This window comes from Amphiprion ocellaris, chromosome 3 (assembly GCF_022539595.1).
Source record: "Amphiprion ocellaris isolate individual 3 ecotype Okinawa chromosome 3, ASM2253959v1, whole genome shotgun sequence".
Classification (NCBI taxonomy): domain Eukaryota; kingdom Metazoa; phylum Chordata; class Actinopteri; family Pomacentridae; genus Amphiprion; species Amphiprion ocellaris.
In genome coordinates, this window is record NC_072768.1 from 8387204 (window position 1) to 8404508 (window position 17305).

A 17305-nucleotide genomic window follows, 5' to 3' on the forward strand; every position below is an offset into this window, starting at 1 on the left:
TTGACTGTAATTTTTTTAAAAAAAATTATTTCACAGATTTTCCACGTTTTGTTAAATTACAGATAACTAAGTATCCATCTATATGTTAACTGTAACACAATGGTCCAAAATTATACATATGTTGACATCTAAAGTCTGTTAAATCTGATAAAATCACAGAAAGTATTAATCTAGATATTGACTGTAAGAGCAAAAAACAAACAAAAAAGCTAATAACTGTAAATAATGTCCACATCAAAAAATGTATTTTACAAATGTAATATATTCTTTTAAGAGTGCAAAAAAACCCTATTTTGACTGTATTTGAGTCAGCCAGAAATACAATTATTTTTACAGGCATTTGTCATTATTTGACATATTTATATTCAGCATTTAACATGGTCAAGAAGTTTTTGCACAAACGTATTAATGTAAATGCCGACTGTAAACTCAGAAACAAACAAAAAAAAAAACAATCCAAAAAAATCTCTAAAAAAGCATCTCTATATTTCATGATTCCTTCTTTTTTTTTAAATTTCTTTTGCAGGTTGCTAAATTCACAATAACTTGTACAGTTATCAAACAAAGGTAGTGGAATAAAAACGTGAATATGATGGAAACATCCAAGTAAAATGCACATCAAAACTGTACTTTAAAAATGTGTCGCTTTAAAAAAAAAAACGCAGCTTCTTTTTTTTTGTTCTCGTTTCTAATTTATTTTGAAGACTAAACGTGGTAGTTTCCTTTTTTAAACCGCTAAATGTCGCGAGCTTGACACAGCTGCGCCACTGTTTCTCCCGGTGTACTCTGGGTAAATGTGGATGTAAACAGTCGACATAATGTATAAAACCGAGCTCCACCGTCCAACACTCAGCAGCTCAGCGACAAATGCAACCATTCCTCACACATTTGGCTGTTAGAAAAGCAGAAATGACCTTAATCCTCCCCACGTTGATCTGCGTGTTTCTACAGGATTTTGCACATTTGCAGCTCATAATCAAAAAACATTCATATAAAAGAGCATTTATGTGTCAGAGGGGGAGAATTAGTTCAAACCACACAGCTGCAGTGAACTAATTTGGTTTTTAAAAGTCGTATAATAGATCCAGGTACCAACCCCCTCGGTGTCTGACGCTCATTGGCTGCTCATGCTGCTTTCAAGTGCTATCGGAAATATTAGCAGCAGCGACTCTACACACTCAGGCGAATACAAGTAACACAGTCATTGAAAATTGAATGCAAAATTATATGCAACACTAAATACATATTGTCCAATATAGAATCTTTAATTTAATTATGAATGTAAAAATTAAAAAAATATTATTTTGTAAGTAAAGAATCCTTTTTGACCAATTTGAGAAGAATTTAGGGGCAAATATTAATTAAAATGTTTTGTAACTTTGCATAATCACTGTGCATGTAGACATGCCTTGTCACTGAAAAGTACTGTGCAAATAAATGCACCTTACCTCATCAGGTGGAGATGCTATTAATATTTTACTACTAATAATAATAATAATAACAAATAATAATAACAGCAACAACAACAACCTGGTAAAATAAAGACTAAAAACAAGCAAACAAAAAAACACCACCACAACCAACTACAACAGCAACAGCAACAGCAACAACAACAATAATAATAATGATAGAAATACTAAAAAGTATCTCCTTACAATATCCTTCATTTATAAAAAAAAAATCTTACAAGGAAATGTATCGTTCATAAGCCATTTTCGATGGTACTAAATAAATTAATAATTTTTCTGACTGATTTTTTTCCCCACTGTGCATAGGTTGATACAATGTTAGAGATTTGTGATAATCCTTATTATCCTCCCTATTTTCTATCTATATCTATCTATCTATCTATCTATCTATCTATCTATCTATCTATCTATCTATCTATCTATATATATATATATATATAGTTTAGTTTTATTTTATTACTTTTTTCTCATCATATATATATATATATATATATATATATATATATATATATATATATATATATATATATATATATATATATATATATATAAAATTTATTTATTTATTGGGTCTTATAGGGTTAACATGAACAATCTCTTTATTTATCCAAGTAACATGTTGCTGGTTGCTGCTCGTATTACAATAACCTCATCTGTAATTCAACTTTGTAGAAATCTATTACATCCCCAAACTGTTGAAATAAAAGCAGATAAACTATAACATCATATTTAAATTAACTGAGTGTCATATGATCGACAGAGAATCGCACTGATCAAAAAACTGTCAGTAAAGATGAAAAAATAAAAATCACTTCTTGCTATTAGTCAGCAGCTCAAAGAGAATCCGAGGCTTTCTGATTTCAGATTTAAAAGGTAAAAACCCTTTCAACCAGAACAATGTTGGTTTTCATCTGTGCTTCTCTTTTTATTGTTTTACCACAAAAAGCAGAGTTCTGGATTAGTCGGGTGTCCTTGAATGCAGCATCTTCTTTTTCCCATCAGACACTGCGGTCAGAGTCAGACAGCAGACAGAAATCATGAGAAGCTGCAGGTTAAAGTCCTGATAACGTTATAGAAAGAAGCTCAGTAAATATTAATGAGGATCTAATAACACAACAGTAAGGTAAGTAAATAATAATTATTGTGGTTATTTCACAGATAATGAGGTGATAATATTTAGTAGAAAGAAGAACCAGTGTGTCATGTTAGCTGCTGATGCTTTCTGATGCAACCAACTGTGATCTCAGTAGATGATCACCTTTATATTTTTAAACTGTGTGGCACAATATTCTGTATATTTAACATATTCTGTCCTCTGTATGTTACACTGCTTTGTGTGAGTGATTTTTTTGTAAATAGCCAACACTACTGTACTGCAGTTTCTGCCATGTGTAACACTTTACCTGTAGCTGTATGTAAGTATAGGAAGAAACAAGGCAGAAAACTGTCTTTAAGAAAAAACTAAAAACCCAGATCTTCACAGAATGCCTTTGCACTTTGACAGACTGCAAAAAAAAATTAAAATAAAATAAAATCCTATTACCTCCGCACTGCCTATAGGCACCAAGGTCCTATTATCACATTTGAACTTGTTTTATGGCTCTCATCCAGGTTGGTTTTCTGTATATAATCTGTATATTTAACATATTCTGTCCTCTGTATGTTAAACTGCTTTGTGTGAGTGATTTTTTTCTAACACTACTGTACTGAGAACTGCAGTTTTTCTGCCACGTGTAACACTGAACCTGTGATCCACAGCATGTGCCATCGGATCGATGATGTTATGAAGCTGTGCTGTGAGTTATCGGCCAACCAGCAAATCCAGACCACAGTGAAGGGCTCTGGGAAGGGAGCAGCAGCAGCCGGAGGACTGGCATTCGCTGGAGGGCTGGTCGGAGGTCCTCTTGGTATTGCAGTGGGTGAGTGGAAAAAAGAAAATGCAACAAATTCATTTTAATTTGGAGAAACTGGTAAACCTGTCACCGCAGGTCAAGCATTAAACAAATGGGACAACAGGGAGTGTAGGTGATTAATATCATTATTTATTGTTCACAATACTAAGATCATCTCTGCCTCTCTTCAAATCCAGACTCAAAACTCATCTGTTCAACATTATTCTCTCTGCCTCTTTCTTTATGTATGTTTTTTTTTTTTTTAAATCTCTATGTATGTTTTTTTTTTATCTCTTTGTATGGTTTTTATCTGTTCTGTTGTATTTGTTTTTCCTGTAAAGTGACCTTGGGTGTCAAGAAAGGCGCTTACAAATAAAATGTATTATTATTATTATTGTTATTATTATTATTATTATTATTATTTTTTTTTTTTTATTATTATCCCTTATTAATCCCACGAGGGGAAATTCTGATTTTCACATCTTTCCCCAATTGGGGGAGTCAGAGCGACGGGTCAGCCGTGGTACAGCGCCCCAGGAGCAGGAAGGGTTAAGGGCCTTGCTCAAGGGCCCAACAGTGGCCGCATCGGGGCTTGAACCTCTGACCTTCTGATCAGTAGTCCAGAGACTTAACCGTTGCGCCCCCACTGCCTATTATAAAATCACATTCCCATTTATCTGAACGGGGTCTCATCTTGTACCATTGAGACTGATTACACATGAGCCCGATGAACCAAAGGTGAAAATCAGTGCACTCTAAAACATCTCTGCATATCAAATATCACTGCATTCAATTCACGCGTGCCTTCAACCATCACACTGAAGTCAGGTCTCAAAGCTACCGGGATCAAGGCTGATTATTATCTTCATAAGGAAGTGAGTAAAACAAGCAAAATAGAAAGAGTTAGTCTGCTCTCACACGATGCACCCAGGTCTGTTCATCTATGGGCCCTACAAGACCGAGTAGACGAACTAAAGCAAACAAAACCGACAAACAAAAACCAAAAAAGGACAGCAGGAGACACTGCAACCACGATGGACAGTCACTGCAAAGCACAAACAATAAAAATGTATTGATGAAATGAATGATTAAAGATGCCCAAAGCAGAATGAAACACCCTTTAATAAACGTCCTTTAAAACCGCAGACCTGCTATGCCGGCATCTCGCATTCAGCAGGAAATCCCTCGCCCCTTAAAAATGTGTGGTCAGACTGCAACATCCAAAATAACTATTAAAAAAGGCTTAACACCTTAAGTTCTGTAGATAAACTAACAGGCATCTTACCATAAATCACCAGTGAAAGTAAAAGTTATATAGAGGGAAAAAAAACAGTGTTACCTTCTGTTATTGCATAATAATAATAATTATAATAAAACACAGCGATGAAAAACGCAAAATAAATGACAGAAACATAAAAAGGATACAGGAATGACTTCGCCTTTGTATTTATAAAAAGAAGAAAGTGGGCAATTTTCTTGATGCTGTTGAGGAAGTGTCTGTTGCCGGCATCAGTGAGTAGCAACATGCTATCAACACTTAAGAATGAATTATGAGGAAATTATCTTTTAATTAAACACAACTAAAATACAAATAAACAAAGGTATTTGCACTGGATTTTTATTCTAAATTTTAACACTAAAATATTCAATTTTGCTGCAGATATTTGTCAATTCTCAGAATCGGCCGTGAAAAAAAACTAACCATTCGATCTTTAATATTGATTAGTGTACTGGGTGTATTCTGGACTGATCAATACTGTTGCTTCATTTGTGTTGAACCCCTGTAGGTGGCGCTGTCGGAGGCCTGCTGGGCTGCTGGCTGACCAGTGGACAGTTCAAACCGCTGCCTCAGATCATCATGGAGCTGAGCCCTCAGCAGCAGCAGAAGCTGTACGACGACCTCATGGCCGTCCTGGGAAACATCCAGTGGACAGATGTGGCCCAGCTGACAGCTCTAGTGATGGGAAACGCCGCCCTGAAGCAGCAGCTCACGGCCGCTCTTCTCGGCTACATCACGAAGGAGCTGCAGGCGGAGGTGCACTATGTGGACTAATGGAAAACTACTGGACAGAATAGTCCAGCTTGTATCAGGGTTTTTGCAGATGTAGCCTTCTATCTACACTGCTCAAGGACAAAACCATAGTTACAACGTCCTGCTGGTTTGAGGGACTGATGGTTTTGATGAGATAGGGAGGATAATGAACACCTGCTAGTCCTCAACCCACCCCTGCTCTTTTCCTTTGTCCTCCTTTAAAAGTTTGGTGCACTTTCTTAATCTTGTCACTTGCCTTCTGCAGACCTGCTTGACCTTTCTTGTTAGAAAGAAACCACTAATGGACAAACTGTTGAAGACAATCTTTATTATTTCAGAAGTCAGCACACATACATATTTAATTTCCAACACATGGATTAGAGCCTGTTTAAACACTGGACTCAGAGGATGACATGCCCAGGAGGACAGAGTCTATGACAAGAAGGTGGATGGTTTTTGTTTTTAAATGAAGCTAAAGATCATTAAATGTGCAACCAGATTTTTAAAAAGTGTGTAGACACTATTACTGGTAACAGGTACAGATCAGCACAATAATGGTGTCTATTAAAGCAGTAACTTATTAAGGGAAGTGCAATTATCAGTTGAAGGAATTATTTATTAATTGTGATCATCAGTCTGGCTTTTAAAGTTGTAGTTAATTGAAGGCCGGATTGAGTTCTGCAGCGTTACAGTGGCACAGTTTTCATCTTGTTCTGCTGCGGTCATATTTACATAGGATTATGGTTATTGTGTAACATTTTGTTTTGATATAAATTAACAGAATATTCAGTATTGTATTATGAATTTACCAGCATCTGTATACAGAATATTGGACTCTCAATAAAAACAGAACAAATGTGGACTTCACTGATTGAGTTTACATTGTATGCTTTTTTTGTTTTGGAATTAATGCATGTGAGATTGGTCTGTTAGCAAATTTAGGGGGTACTAGCATAACCCAGAATTCAAGCTTCAGGTTTACGGTTTACATACCATCTATGTTACCTTTTTATGGTCCCGAACAATCAAGAATTGTGCCTCTAGATATCTCTATAAATCCTACTCAAAAGGTATTTTGCGTATCATGTTAAACTGACATTTTAAAGGCACTTGCAATAACACGATAACAAATCTCTCCGCTATATCTGCAATGAGGCATCAGTTTGTCCTGAGGCACAGTCTAATAAAGCTAAAATGTGTACAATTTTCGAAACTCTTCATATTTCTTTTAAAAACAAACCTTTATTCATGTGAACAAATAGTTTTGGTGCTTGAAATGGGTTTACTGAAATCTTGCATTCACAAAACTCCAAAATGAAATTTTGGTAGGATTGTATTTTGAGTTAAAGTGTTGACTGTCACCGTACGTATGCTTAGTAGGAGACAGATGAATATAAAATGCATTACAGTGTTTTTTACCATCAATGTATTTATTGTATAATAAAACACAGAAAAAAACTCTATTTGCTGCTATTTTATGTCACCGTTGAAATAGTAGGGAGGTTAAGTGACTTTTGACTTCAAGTCATGATGCAAAGGTCCCCTTTGGCATGGAAGTACCTTAGGGCCATGGAAATAAATTTATCCTAAGACACAAGTGAGATCACATTTACCATACTTTAGAGGCCCATATCTTTGCTTCTGTTATAACTATAATGACAAGCTTGGTGTCAAAGTGTACATTTTTTGGGTGAAGGAATCCAATAAAATAAGTTCCAAGACTAAAAAAAGAGTAACATTCTCCTTACCATGACAATTTAAGGTAAAATATGCATTTTAAAAAAGCATGCCAAAAACACAGTCAATTTAAAAAAATAACAACTTAAAGTGCTGAATATGTATAGTATGGATGCAGAGAAACTGAGTAGTGAGACAAGTTTAGAACTACAGTGATGGAAAAAACTATTAGACCACCCTTGTTTCCTTCAATTTCTTCTTCATTTCAATGTCTGGTACCGCTAAAGGTATCTCGTAGGAGATTCTGATTGGTCGGCAGTGACAGACTCAGGAGGATGTGCAGGAACAAGTCCAGGTGTCCGTTTGGACTCTGTAAGGCCTCGTCCACAGCTCTCCGGTAGACAACTACTGAATAACTTTGGAACAGTTCAGTCCAATGGGATGTTGTTTGTTCTTCTTCCAGCAGGTTGATTCCAGAGTTGATGAAGGTCTGATGGTCATGAAGAGCAGCCAGAAACTCCTGAATGCTCAGATGGACGAAGCAGAACAACTTGTCCTGGTACAACCCTCTCTCCTCATCCGTGTGAACACTCCTGTCACTCCGTCACACAGTCAGGAGGCATCTGATTGGCTGCTGCAGGTCGTGTGGTTATCCAGAGGTTAGCAGAGGGAAGCAGCTTCCCCCTGATCAGTTTTCTCACCAGCACATCTACTGAGGTGGACTCTAACATCAGTCAAGATCTCATTGTTGTGGAAGTCCAGAGGAAGGCGACACTCATCCAGACCATGAAAGATCAACACAACCTGGAAGTCTTCAAACCTGCAGATTCCTGCTGCTTTGGTTTCACTGAAGAAGTGATGAACAAGTTCCACCAAGCTGAACTTTCTCTCTTTCAGCACATTCAGCTCTCTGAAAGTCAATGGAAACATAAAGTGGATGTCCTGGTTGCTTTTGTCTTCAGCCCAGTCCAGATTCAGCTTCTGTGTTAACACTGTTTTCCTGATGCCAGCCACTCCCTTTGTCATCACTGTTCTGACTGGTCCATCTCTTCCAGGTGAGCCTTTAAGGATGTCTTCTGGTCTGATGCTTGCTTCTGCTCTGTCTTTAGTTCAGACACAAACACCAACATTATTCTGAACTGCCGCTGGTTGTCAGGTTTGTTTCCTCCTTCAGCTTCACACATGAATAAAGTTGCAGACATCTGGAACAAAAGTTCAACATGTAGGGAGGAGTTTTACTGTTTTTGTCTCCTTTTCTTTTGCATTTTGACTTTACTGCAGCTGGTATGAATATATGTTCTCTGCAGCCCTGCCTCAGTCCAAAGCTCAGCTCACTGTTTGCTCTGTAATATTCACATCTTTAAAAAACTCTCCTCGTAGCTGCTGTTATGCTGACATCTGCTGGACAAACACAACAACTACACTGTACATAAAGAAGCAGTTGTCTTCAGAAACAGGATTTTAAATGAGTTACTCCGTCAACCTGCTGCACATTCATTAGAAAGACGTGTTTGTTACTGGATTTGTTTCACTGTTGAAGTTGGCAGAAAAGCATATTAATAGAGATCGACTGATATGGGTTTTTCAGGACCGATACCGATACGGATTATTAGTAGTTAGAGGAGGCCGACGACCGATATTTGGAGCCGATATTCATTTGCAGTACAAGTGTAAAAATTGGCGTAAAAAATTTTGAAAAATGCAGACACTGAACTTCGTTTAAATGCCTTAAGCATGTTTATTTAATCAAACAAATAGAAAATAGCTCCAGAAGTGCATGGTATCCATTGTACCACAGCTAATGTATAAGAGCTCATTTTTCGCATCTGTTGTACCACAGCTAATGTGTGAGCTCATTTTTTGCATCTATTGTACCACAGCTAAGGTAAAACAGCTAATTTTTTACCGTTACGTATTTGAGCTAATGTATTGCATCTATTGTACTACAGCTGATTTTTTACAGTTATGTATTTGAGCTAATGTATTGCATCTTTTGTACCACAGCTAATTTTTTACAATAATGTATTAGAGCTAATGTAATCCATCTGTTGTACTACAGCTAATTTTTTTTCACTTATGCATTTGAGCTAATGTATTGCATCTATTGTACTACAGCTAATTTTTTTACAGTTATGTATTAGAGCTAGGGCTGGACCCCAATATCCGGATATTTATTTTGAGATCAGAATATTCGGATTCCACAACCCCTCCACGCCCCGTCGGACGATGTCACACAAACGGGTCTTCAGTTGTCCAACTTGTTAACCCTTCGGACGTTAGGATATGAATCGATCGGTCTCTAAGCCGGCAATTTAACCAAAAAAAACAAACAAAAAAACAAAAAAAAACAAAGTGCAGGCCTGATTCGTTGCCCGGGATTCCACAAAGCAAACTCGACAGTCCTTCACTCAATAATGAGCAAAACAAAAACAATAAGCGTGATACCTTTGTCCAGCGAACTGTCAATGTCCAGGGATTCCTACCAGTCCTTTCGCCTCAGTCCCTACGCAGATGGATGGACGACACATACCAAATCCCAGCGGAGCTCTCCTCTTATTTTCCCACGTTGCCAGAGGAACTCTGAGCTTTTCCGGTCACTCAGAGCGCTATCTGGTATCCCTCTCACCGTCTCCAGGTCGGAAACAATCCAGGATAGGCTACGTGGCTAGCTGCGTTAGCTAACTGAAGCCACAGTCCGGCTGTAATACGAATTAGCTTAGCCACTCAGTTAGCTAATGAATGAATGGATAAGCAACAAAACTTAACTTAACTTAGCAAAATGAGCATAAAGCTCCAGCAGAAGCGCTTGCTGTCGGGAAACGTGTATGTGTCTTAACCATAGACAGTCTATGGTCTTATCCCTGCCGTCCGCGGTCTTTATTTATTTTCTGCATGTACGTCACTTCCCTATTCACAGGTCAAAGGTCACAGGTCAAAGAACAAACAGGATTACAATTTTTAACCATGAAATAAAATATTCACAATTAAACATTTTGACCGTGAACTTAACAATTTTAATCACAATGAAATGTATGGATTTTAACAACTGTTTATTAAACTATTTATTGTAGGCTATTTGTTAATTATTTATTCAAATGCACTGTTTACCCCTAATTTTATCAAACCTTATTCCAACACCATTACACTACAATGTATGGAATTTTTTAACCTGGCTAAACCTGGCTGCAGTCTACATGCACAGCTTTCAACATGGTTTTTATTGAGAACTTCAACCTGTTATGGGACGGTCCCTCACTTTTTTTAAAGCGATGGAATTCACCCCAGCAAGCACGGTAGCCAAACGCTTTCCTCAAATATCCAGTATGTGGTCCGGTGTGGAACGCACCATACATACATCAAGAATTCATTCTTCTTCTTATTATTATTATTATTGTTATTATTATTGTTCTAAAAATGTCCTAAGAAAGTTCTGCAAACAAAATTCTAGTGTTATTTTCAGCTGTATGTTTTTGTTGTTGCTGTTGTTTTTAGTTCTCAGAATGTTCTTTTTAAGAGCTGGTTAAAGTTCTCTAAAGACATTCTTAAAATGTTCTCTAAACATTCTTAGAATATTTAGGAAAAATATTGTACCTTTGTTAATATGTCACATTACAGGAAAAACACTTTCTGTCTCCTGAGGCCTGGACAACACCTGGAAAACATTTATTAAATGTTGGTTCGAGAACCTTTTGGAATCATGTCACATAATCTGACAGCATCCATCAAATATCCTCTGAATGCTAAAACCCTCTTTCTTCGCTCACTTTTAATCTTATCAGAAGATTGTCTGAAATGATAAATATCCTTAAAACGTACTTGGAACATGAAATAAAAATCTTTTCCTGACAACATTATCAGAGCTTGTAGGTAGTGTTTGCTAATGTTTTGGGAACATCCTCTGCTTGCTGGGATAGCCCATGTGATATTTGCCATAAACAGAATTTCTTTAGGGTATTTAAAATATAAAACTCACATGTAAATTAATGTAATTACAGTCCAAACAAGGATACCAGACATACCAAAAAACACACCCTAAACATACACACATAGACATATCCTACTTGCCTTTAACAACCATAAATGTTACGTCTAAATGCACCATAAACTACAAAAATGTGCAATGTTAATGTTTCACAAAGACACAGTTTCACTATTATGCACAGACATGAAGTCATGTGAATTTGCACGTTTTGATTGTTTGGTTGTTTGGTCGAAAAAGAAACTGCTTTTGGCACAACACGTGTTACAGATATAAATCTCTACACTAGACTGGTCGGAAGTGGACTGGATTACATCAGAGAGGTTTAAAAGTCTTTGAAACGCATGCTGTGATGTGTGAAACTTTTATTGTATTCATATATATAAAAAATCGTTTCAGCTTAATTTTCGTTGAGATTTTACAGGTTTTTTTTTTTAAACTTATTTATTGCATGTAGACCAATGTTCCCTGTAATTTTTCCTGAGTCTGAGCAAACACACAAACTCCCTGAGCGTTCCTTGGACCACTGTGAGCAACATCAGACGTGTGCACTGTGGTCACACCAGCATCACATCCATTCAAGTTACATGGTTTATTAAAAGAATCAAATTACAGCATTTACATTTCTGTTAAAACACTTTGTCAACAGGAGCCAGTTGAAGGCTGCAGTGATTTTAGTGACACTACAATGTATAAGAGTGAAGTTATTGAATATTTGTCTCTCTTTACTGTTGCAGAGGTTTTGCAAATTGCAGACGGACCCTGTTCACTCCATAGACACCAATGTTATTCCTGTAGCTTGAAAGACAGCTACTTTTGATAAAACTGGGCTTGTAGCACATTGTCTGCCTTGCAACAATGGGAAAGAGGCACCGTTTATGTTTTGACAACCTGTATCTAACGAGTTATTGATGCTGGAAGTCTGAATCTGTGAATATCTTTCCAACTTTACTGAACTTGGGGCCACTACCACCTAAGGAGTGATATATTTAATTTTGAAAAAAGCATTTAGCCATACTTAAAGCTTTAAGTGCTTTATTAACACGGAACTAAAAATTTTGTATTGTTTTATTATCACAGGTTCTGTCTGAAAAGAGGTGGCATCAGTTTAAACAGTGAAATCAAACTAACAAAATGTAATGACCAACCAGTGAGCAATACTGGATTCTGCAAAAACATAAACAACTTTTTTTAAAATCTAAATCTTATCTTAACACAGTTAATGTATTAACCTATTTTTGTGTGTATGCACGTATTTATTGATTTATTTAGTACTGTTAACATATCAGAGTTCTGAGTGAGTTTTTCTTAAGATAGGCAAAGGCCATTTATTGATTACATATAGGCTATTAAATGTTTATCAAAAACTAAAAAGCATTTAAAAAAAAAAAAAACTACTTAGGCATTTATTGAGTCACTAAAATACTGTAGAGTACAGACCACATCAGCATGATTATAAGCATCCTCTGGTAAATGAACAACCAGATACTGATGTCTCTCACCATATGGACTTCAGGAGATGACTGGGGGATGATAAACTGTGACCTACTGGTTGGGTTCTCTCTGTTCTCATGTTTCTTACATGTTTGTCCCCTGACAGCCGGGTCATAATGTTTTTTGAGCAACACACCATACTATGACGTTTTTACAATGATGGTTCTACTATGGAACCAGTTTGACATGTTCAGGTGTTCTTTGTGAGAAAACTCAGAGATTTCAGGTATCAGAAGGTGGTTTTCAACTTTCTTTGTTAACTTTCTGCTTCAGCTTTAAACTAAATTTCCTTCACTAACCCAGCCCTCTGGACTTCCAGTAAGCTGTGTTCCTATTGGCTGTCCAGGTGGCTGTGTTCCTATTGGCTGTCCAGGTGGCTGCTTGGTGTTATTAGGAACACCTGAGCAGCTCAGTGTCTTCCTGCTTTATTTAGCTGCAGACAAACATTTCCTCTGCTTCTCTCCACTGAACTGGGTTTGGCTCTGTTGCTTTAGGTTGTTCTTTAGGCGTTGGCTTGCAACTTCCAGCAGTAAAATCGTCTTTAATGTGTTTCTTGGTGTGTTTTAGGGCTTTGTACTGGATAGTTGTCTTGGTAAAGGTGGTTCTTTAGCCACAGTTAGCACATGGTGCTAATGTGTGCAGTGATTAGTGGATTTGGTACAGTTGTGTCTTTATCTTGGCTGTAGTGAGTCTTCAGAGGTTTCTGGTCAGACACATTCTGTATTCTTGTTTGTGAACCAAGGTTGGTTGTCCAGAAGGTAAGAGTTCCTGTCCTGATTCTCTGTTCTCAGAGGTTCTCTGGTAGGCTGCAGGAGACTTTAGCATTTGGGTTGTACTAGTTTGGTTTTTGTATGGTTTCATTTGGACGACTATCTTGAGGCCCCTCCATGTGGTTTAGTGAGGTTTTCTGGAACAGTTCTACAAAGCAACCTGCAGCAGAAGAGACTTTGAGAGTTTTTAGGAAGTTCTGGAGACCAGACTTTAGAGCAGCAGAAACATTTGTCAGCAGTTTGAGCAGGAGAAGGTGATCTTCAGAGTAGAAATGAGACAGAAACCTTCTTGACCCGTGTGGTGAGGTCCTGTACCAAGAGTTTGAGCAGGTTGTGAAGAGTCTGTAGTTCTTTGGTCTGAAAGCACAAGAAGAGTCGACTCATTAAAGGAGAAAACAGGAGATATTGGTTCTTCTGTCGCTCTGCAGTTTCCTTAGACTGAATATCAAGTTTATATTTTAAATGATTTCCCATGTGAGCCCAAGAAAACTTAAATAAAATCCCTCCATCCCCTGGACACAACATATTTTATTACCATGTTAAATCTTTTTTTTTTTTTTATGTTTTTGAGTTTTAATCATAGTTTTAGCAGTTTTTTCTCTTTGCTTGTTTAGTTTTGTCGTCTGTGTAAAAGGTGCTAAACAAATAAAGTTGAATTGATAAACTGAATAACTAACTCATGAATACAATAGAACTTTTAAAAAGTTTTATTATTAAAAAGATTTAAGAAATTTAAGATGTAATTTTGTAATTAAATATTTAATTTTTTAATTAAATGTTTTGTCTGTTTAATGGAGTTAAACATTAAATACAATTAAATTATTTATACATATACCACCTTTTAATGTTTAGTTTTCTTTTTAAATGCTTCATTGTATTTTCTGTTTAATTCCTATTTGAAGTTTTATTGTCTTTAAGGTGTAATTTTCTAATTAAACATTTAATTTTTTAATTAAATGTTTTGTCTGTTTAATGAAGTTAAACATTAAATACAATTAAATTATTTATACATATACCACCTTTTAATGTTTATTTTTCTTTTTAAATGCTTCATTGTATTTTCTGTTTAATTCCTATTTGAAGTTTTATTGTCTTTAAGGTGTAATTTTCTAATTAAACATTTAATTTTTTAATTAAATGTTTTGTCTGTTTAATGGAGTTAAACATTAAATACAATTAAATTATTTATACATATACCACCTTTTAATGTTTAGTTTTCTTTTTAAATGCTTCATTGTATTTTCTGTTTAGTTCCTATTTGAAGTTTTATTGTCTTTAAGGTGTAATTTTCTAATTAAACATTTAATTTTTTAATTAAATGTTTTGTCTGTTTAATGAAGTTAAACATTAAATACAATTAAATTATTTATACATATACCACCTTTTAATGTTTATTTTTCTTTTTAAATGCTTCATTGTATTTTCTGTTTAATTCCTATTTGAAGTTTTATTGTCTTTAAGGTGTAATTTTCTAATTAAACATTTAATTTTTTAATTAAATGTTTTGTCTGTTTAATGAAGTTAAACATTAAATACAATTAAATTATTTATACATATACCACCTTTTAATGTTTATTTTTCTTTTTAAATGCTTCATTGTATTTTCTGTTTAATTCCTATTTGAAGTTTTATTGTCTTTAAGGTGTAATTTTCTAATTAAACATTTAATTTTTTAATTAAATGTTTTGTCTGTTTAATGAAGTTAAACATTAAATACAATTAAATTATTTATACATATACCACCTTTTAATGTTTATTTTTCTTTTTAAATGCTTCATTGTATTTTCTGTTTAATTCCTATTTGAAGTTTTATTGTCTTTAAGGTGTAATTTTCTAATTAAACATTTAATTTTTTAATTAAATGTTTTGTCTGTTTAAAGGTTTAATGATCCAATTAAATGTTTTGCGTTTTTTAAAATGTTTAACGTTCTTCTTGTTGAATTGTATTGTTTAAATGTTTAATTGTGGAAAATATTTTAGCTGTAATTTTGAATATTTGTATTTTAAAAATTCTGTTTAATTTCATAACGACATGTATTGTATGTTGTTGAATTATCTCATTCGATATTTTGTCTGTTTAATAGAGTTAAACATTAAATTACATTAAATTATATTAAACAGACAAAATATCGAATGAGATAATTCAACAACATACAATACATGTCGTTATGAAATTAAACAGAATTTTTAAAATACAAATATTCAAAATTACAGCTAAAATATTTTCCACAATTAAACATTTAAACAATACAATTCAACAAGAAGAACGTTAAACATTTTAAAAAACGCAAAACATTTAATTGGATCATTAAACCTTTAAAAAGACAAAACATGGGTGCCTGTATAGCTCAATGGGTTAAGCAGATGATGCATGTACGGGGATTGATGCAGTAGCCCGGGTTCGAGTCCCGCTCATGGCCCTTTGCTGCATGTTCCCCCCACTCTTCTTCCCCCTGTTTGTTTCTCACTACGCCTGTCCAATAAAAAGCTGAAAAAGGCCACAAAGAAAATGACAAAAAATTTAATTAAAAATTTAAATGTTTAATTAGAAATTTACATCTTAAAGACAATAAAACTTCAAATAGGAATTACACAGAAAATACAATGAAGCATTTAAAAAGAAAATTAAACATTAAAAGGTGGTAAAACATTTAAAAAGAAAAACCTTAAAGATTTAATCAAAACATTAAATATTGGGAAAGAAAAAGAAACTCAAACAAGCCGATAAAACATTTGAAAAAACAATTAAACATTAAAAAGACAAAACATTTGGAAATCAAATCAGACAATAGAAAAGAATAAAAGGTGAGAAAAGAGCAAAACTAAACATTTAACAAGAATCAAACTAAAGACGAAACATTTCAAAAGACACCAGTTAGACTTTAGAAGATCAAATTAAACAGAAGAGACAATAAAACGATCAAAAAGACCAAAAACAGATAAAGTCTTAAAGCGTTTTCTAGTCTGAAATGAAAACATCAAGTTGTTTCTTCAAACATTTCCTCTTTCTATGTTCTTGGTTTGATTGTGGATAGATTTACTAAGAACTCATTTCAGAAAACTGCTTTCCAGATAAAGTCTACTAGTAGTTGAAGGCATTTATCAAACTAATGTTACCTTCTGATCTCCACAAACTTTACTGTTCAGTGAAGAGAATCAAAGTTTGTTGAGGATTTCTAAAAAACCCACAGGTGAAGGTCTGAGAAGAACCCAGATGGATGGTCTAAATGTGAAATCAAGACTCATGGTCACAAGTTTTAAGGCTTCTGTTAACCAGAAAGTTCAAACTAACAGAGACGTACTGAGAAACTTTTAAGATTTCAGTCCTCAGACTGTGTGAAGGTTCAAACTAACAGAGAACTACTCAGGAACTTAGAAGATATCAGTACTTGGGCTGTCTGAAAGTTCAATCTAAAAGAGAACTACTGTGGGACTTAGAAAATTTCAGCCCTCAGACTGTGTGAAAGCTCAGGTCCTGAGGACTCGGGAGGTGTGGAGGCTTTGAAAGTCTTGGAACTGAGGGTTCAACCCTCCAGCACAAAGGCTGAAGTCCAACCTCCTGAGAAAAATGGTCGAGTCGAGACTCAAGTCAAAAAAAACTTGAAAATGGCAAAAAAATAGATGATAAATGCGCAAAAAAAACAAGAATTAGTATCTGAACGAGTAGCTCAGTGGGTAAGAAGACAGATTACCAAGTGGAAGGTCGCAGGTTCAAGACCGACCACTGGCCTTTTTCCTTGTCAGGATTTTGATAAAATTTAAGAAGGGTCTGGTCTTGAACCAGCGACCTGCAGCTCCACAGGCAAATCCTTAACTCACTGAACTACAGATCAGATGAAAAGAAGTAATTTCGTCGTCCCTTTGGCATCACAGTTAATAAAGTGACCACATGGGTGGAGCCAAGGCAGAGTCTGGGTGGAGTCAGGGTAGAGAGTAGGCGGGGAGGTGGGTGGCGGCCTCCCCCCTCTACAGACCTGACCGTGAACACCGTC

The 17305-nt window shown here is 35.4% G+C and overlaps 1 protein-coding gene across 1 annotated transcript; it reads left to right on the forward strand.

Moving 5' to 3' along the window:
• Window positions 1-2455: 2455 nt before the first annotated feature.
• Window positions 2456-6260, forward strand: LOC111576867 (protein C19orf12 homolog). Its single transcript, XM_023282817.3, has 3 exons — window positions 2456-2592; window positions 3228-3388; window positions 5149-6260. The coding sequence occupies exons 2-3, from the start codon at window positions 3229-3231 to the stop codon at window positions 5412-5414; spliced, it is 426 nt and encodes a 141-aa protein (XP_023138585.1). The 5' UTR covers window positions 2456-2592; window position 3228; the 3' UTR covers window positions 5415-6260.
• Window positions 6261-17305: the final 11045 nt, after the last annotated feature.

Bases quoted from the DNA above. Each gene is read 5' to 3' on its own strand.
- LOC111576867 (XM_023282817.3), top strand. From the start codon at position 3,229: ATGTGCCATCGGATCGATGATGTTATGAAGCTGTGCTGTGAGTTATCG. The intron at 3,389-5,148 runs GTGAGTGGAAAA...GAACCCCTGTAG, and splicing joins TCCTCTTGGTATTGCAGTGG to GTGGCGCTGTCGGAGGCCTG.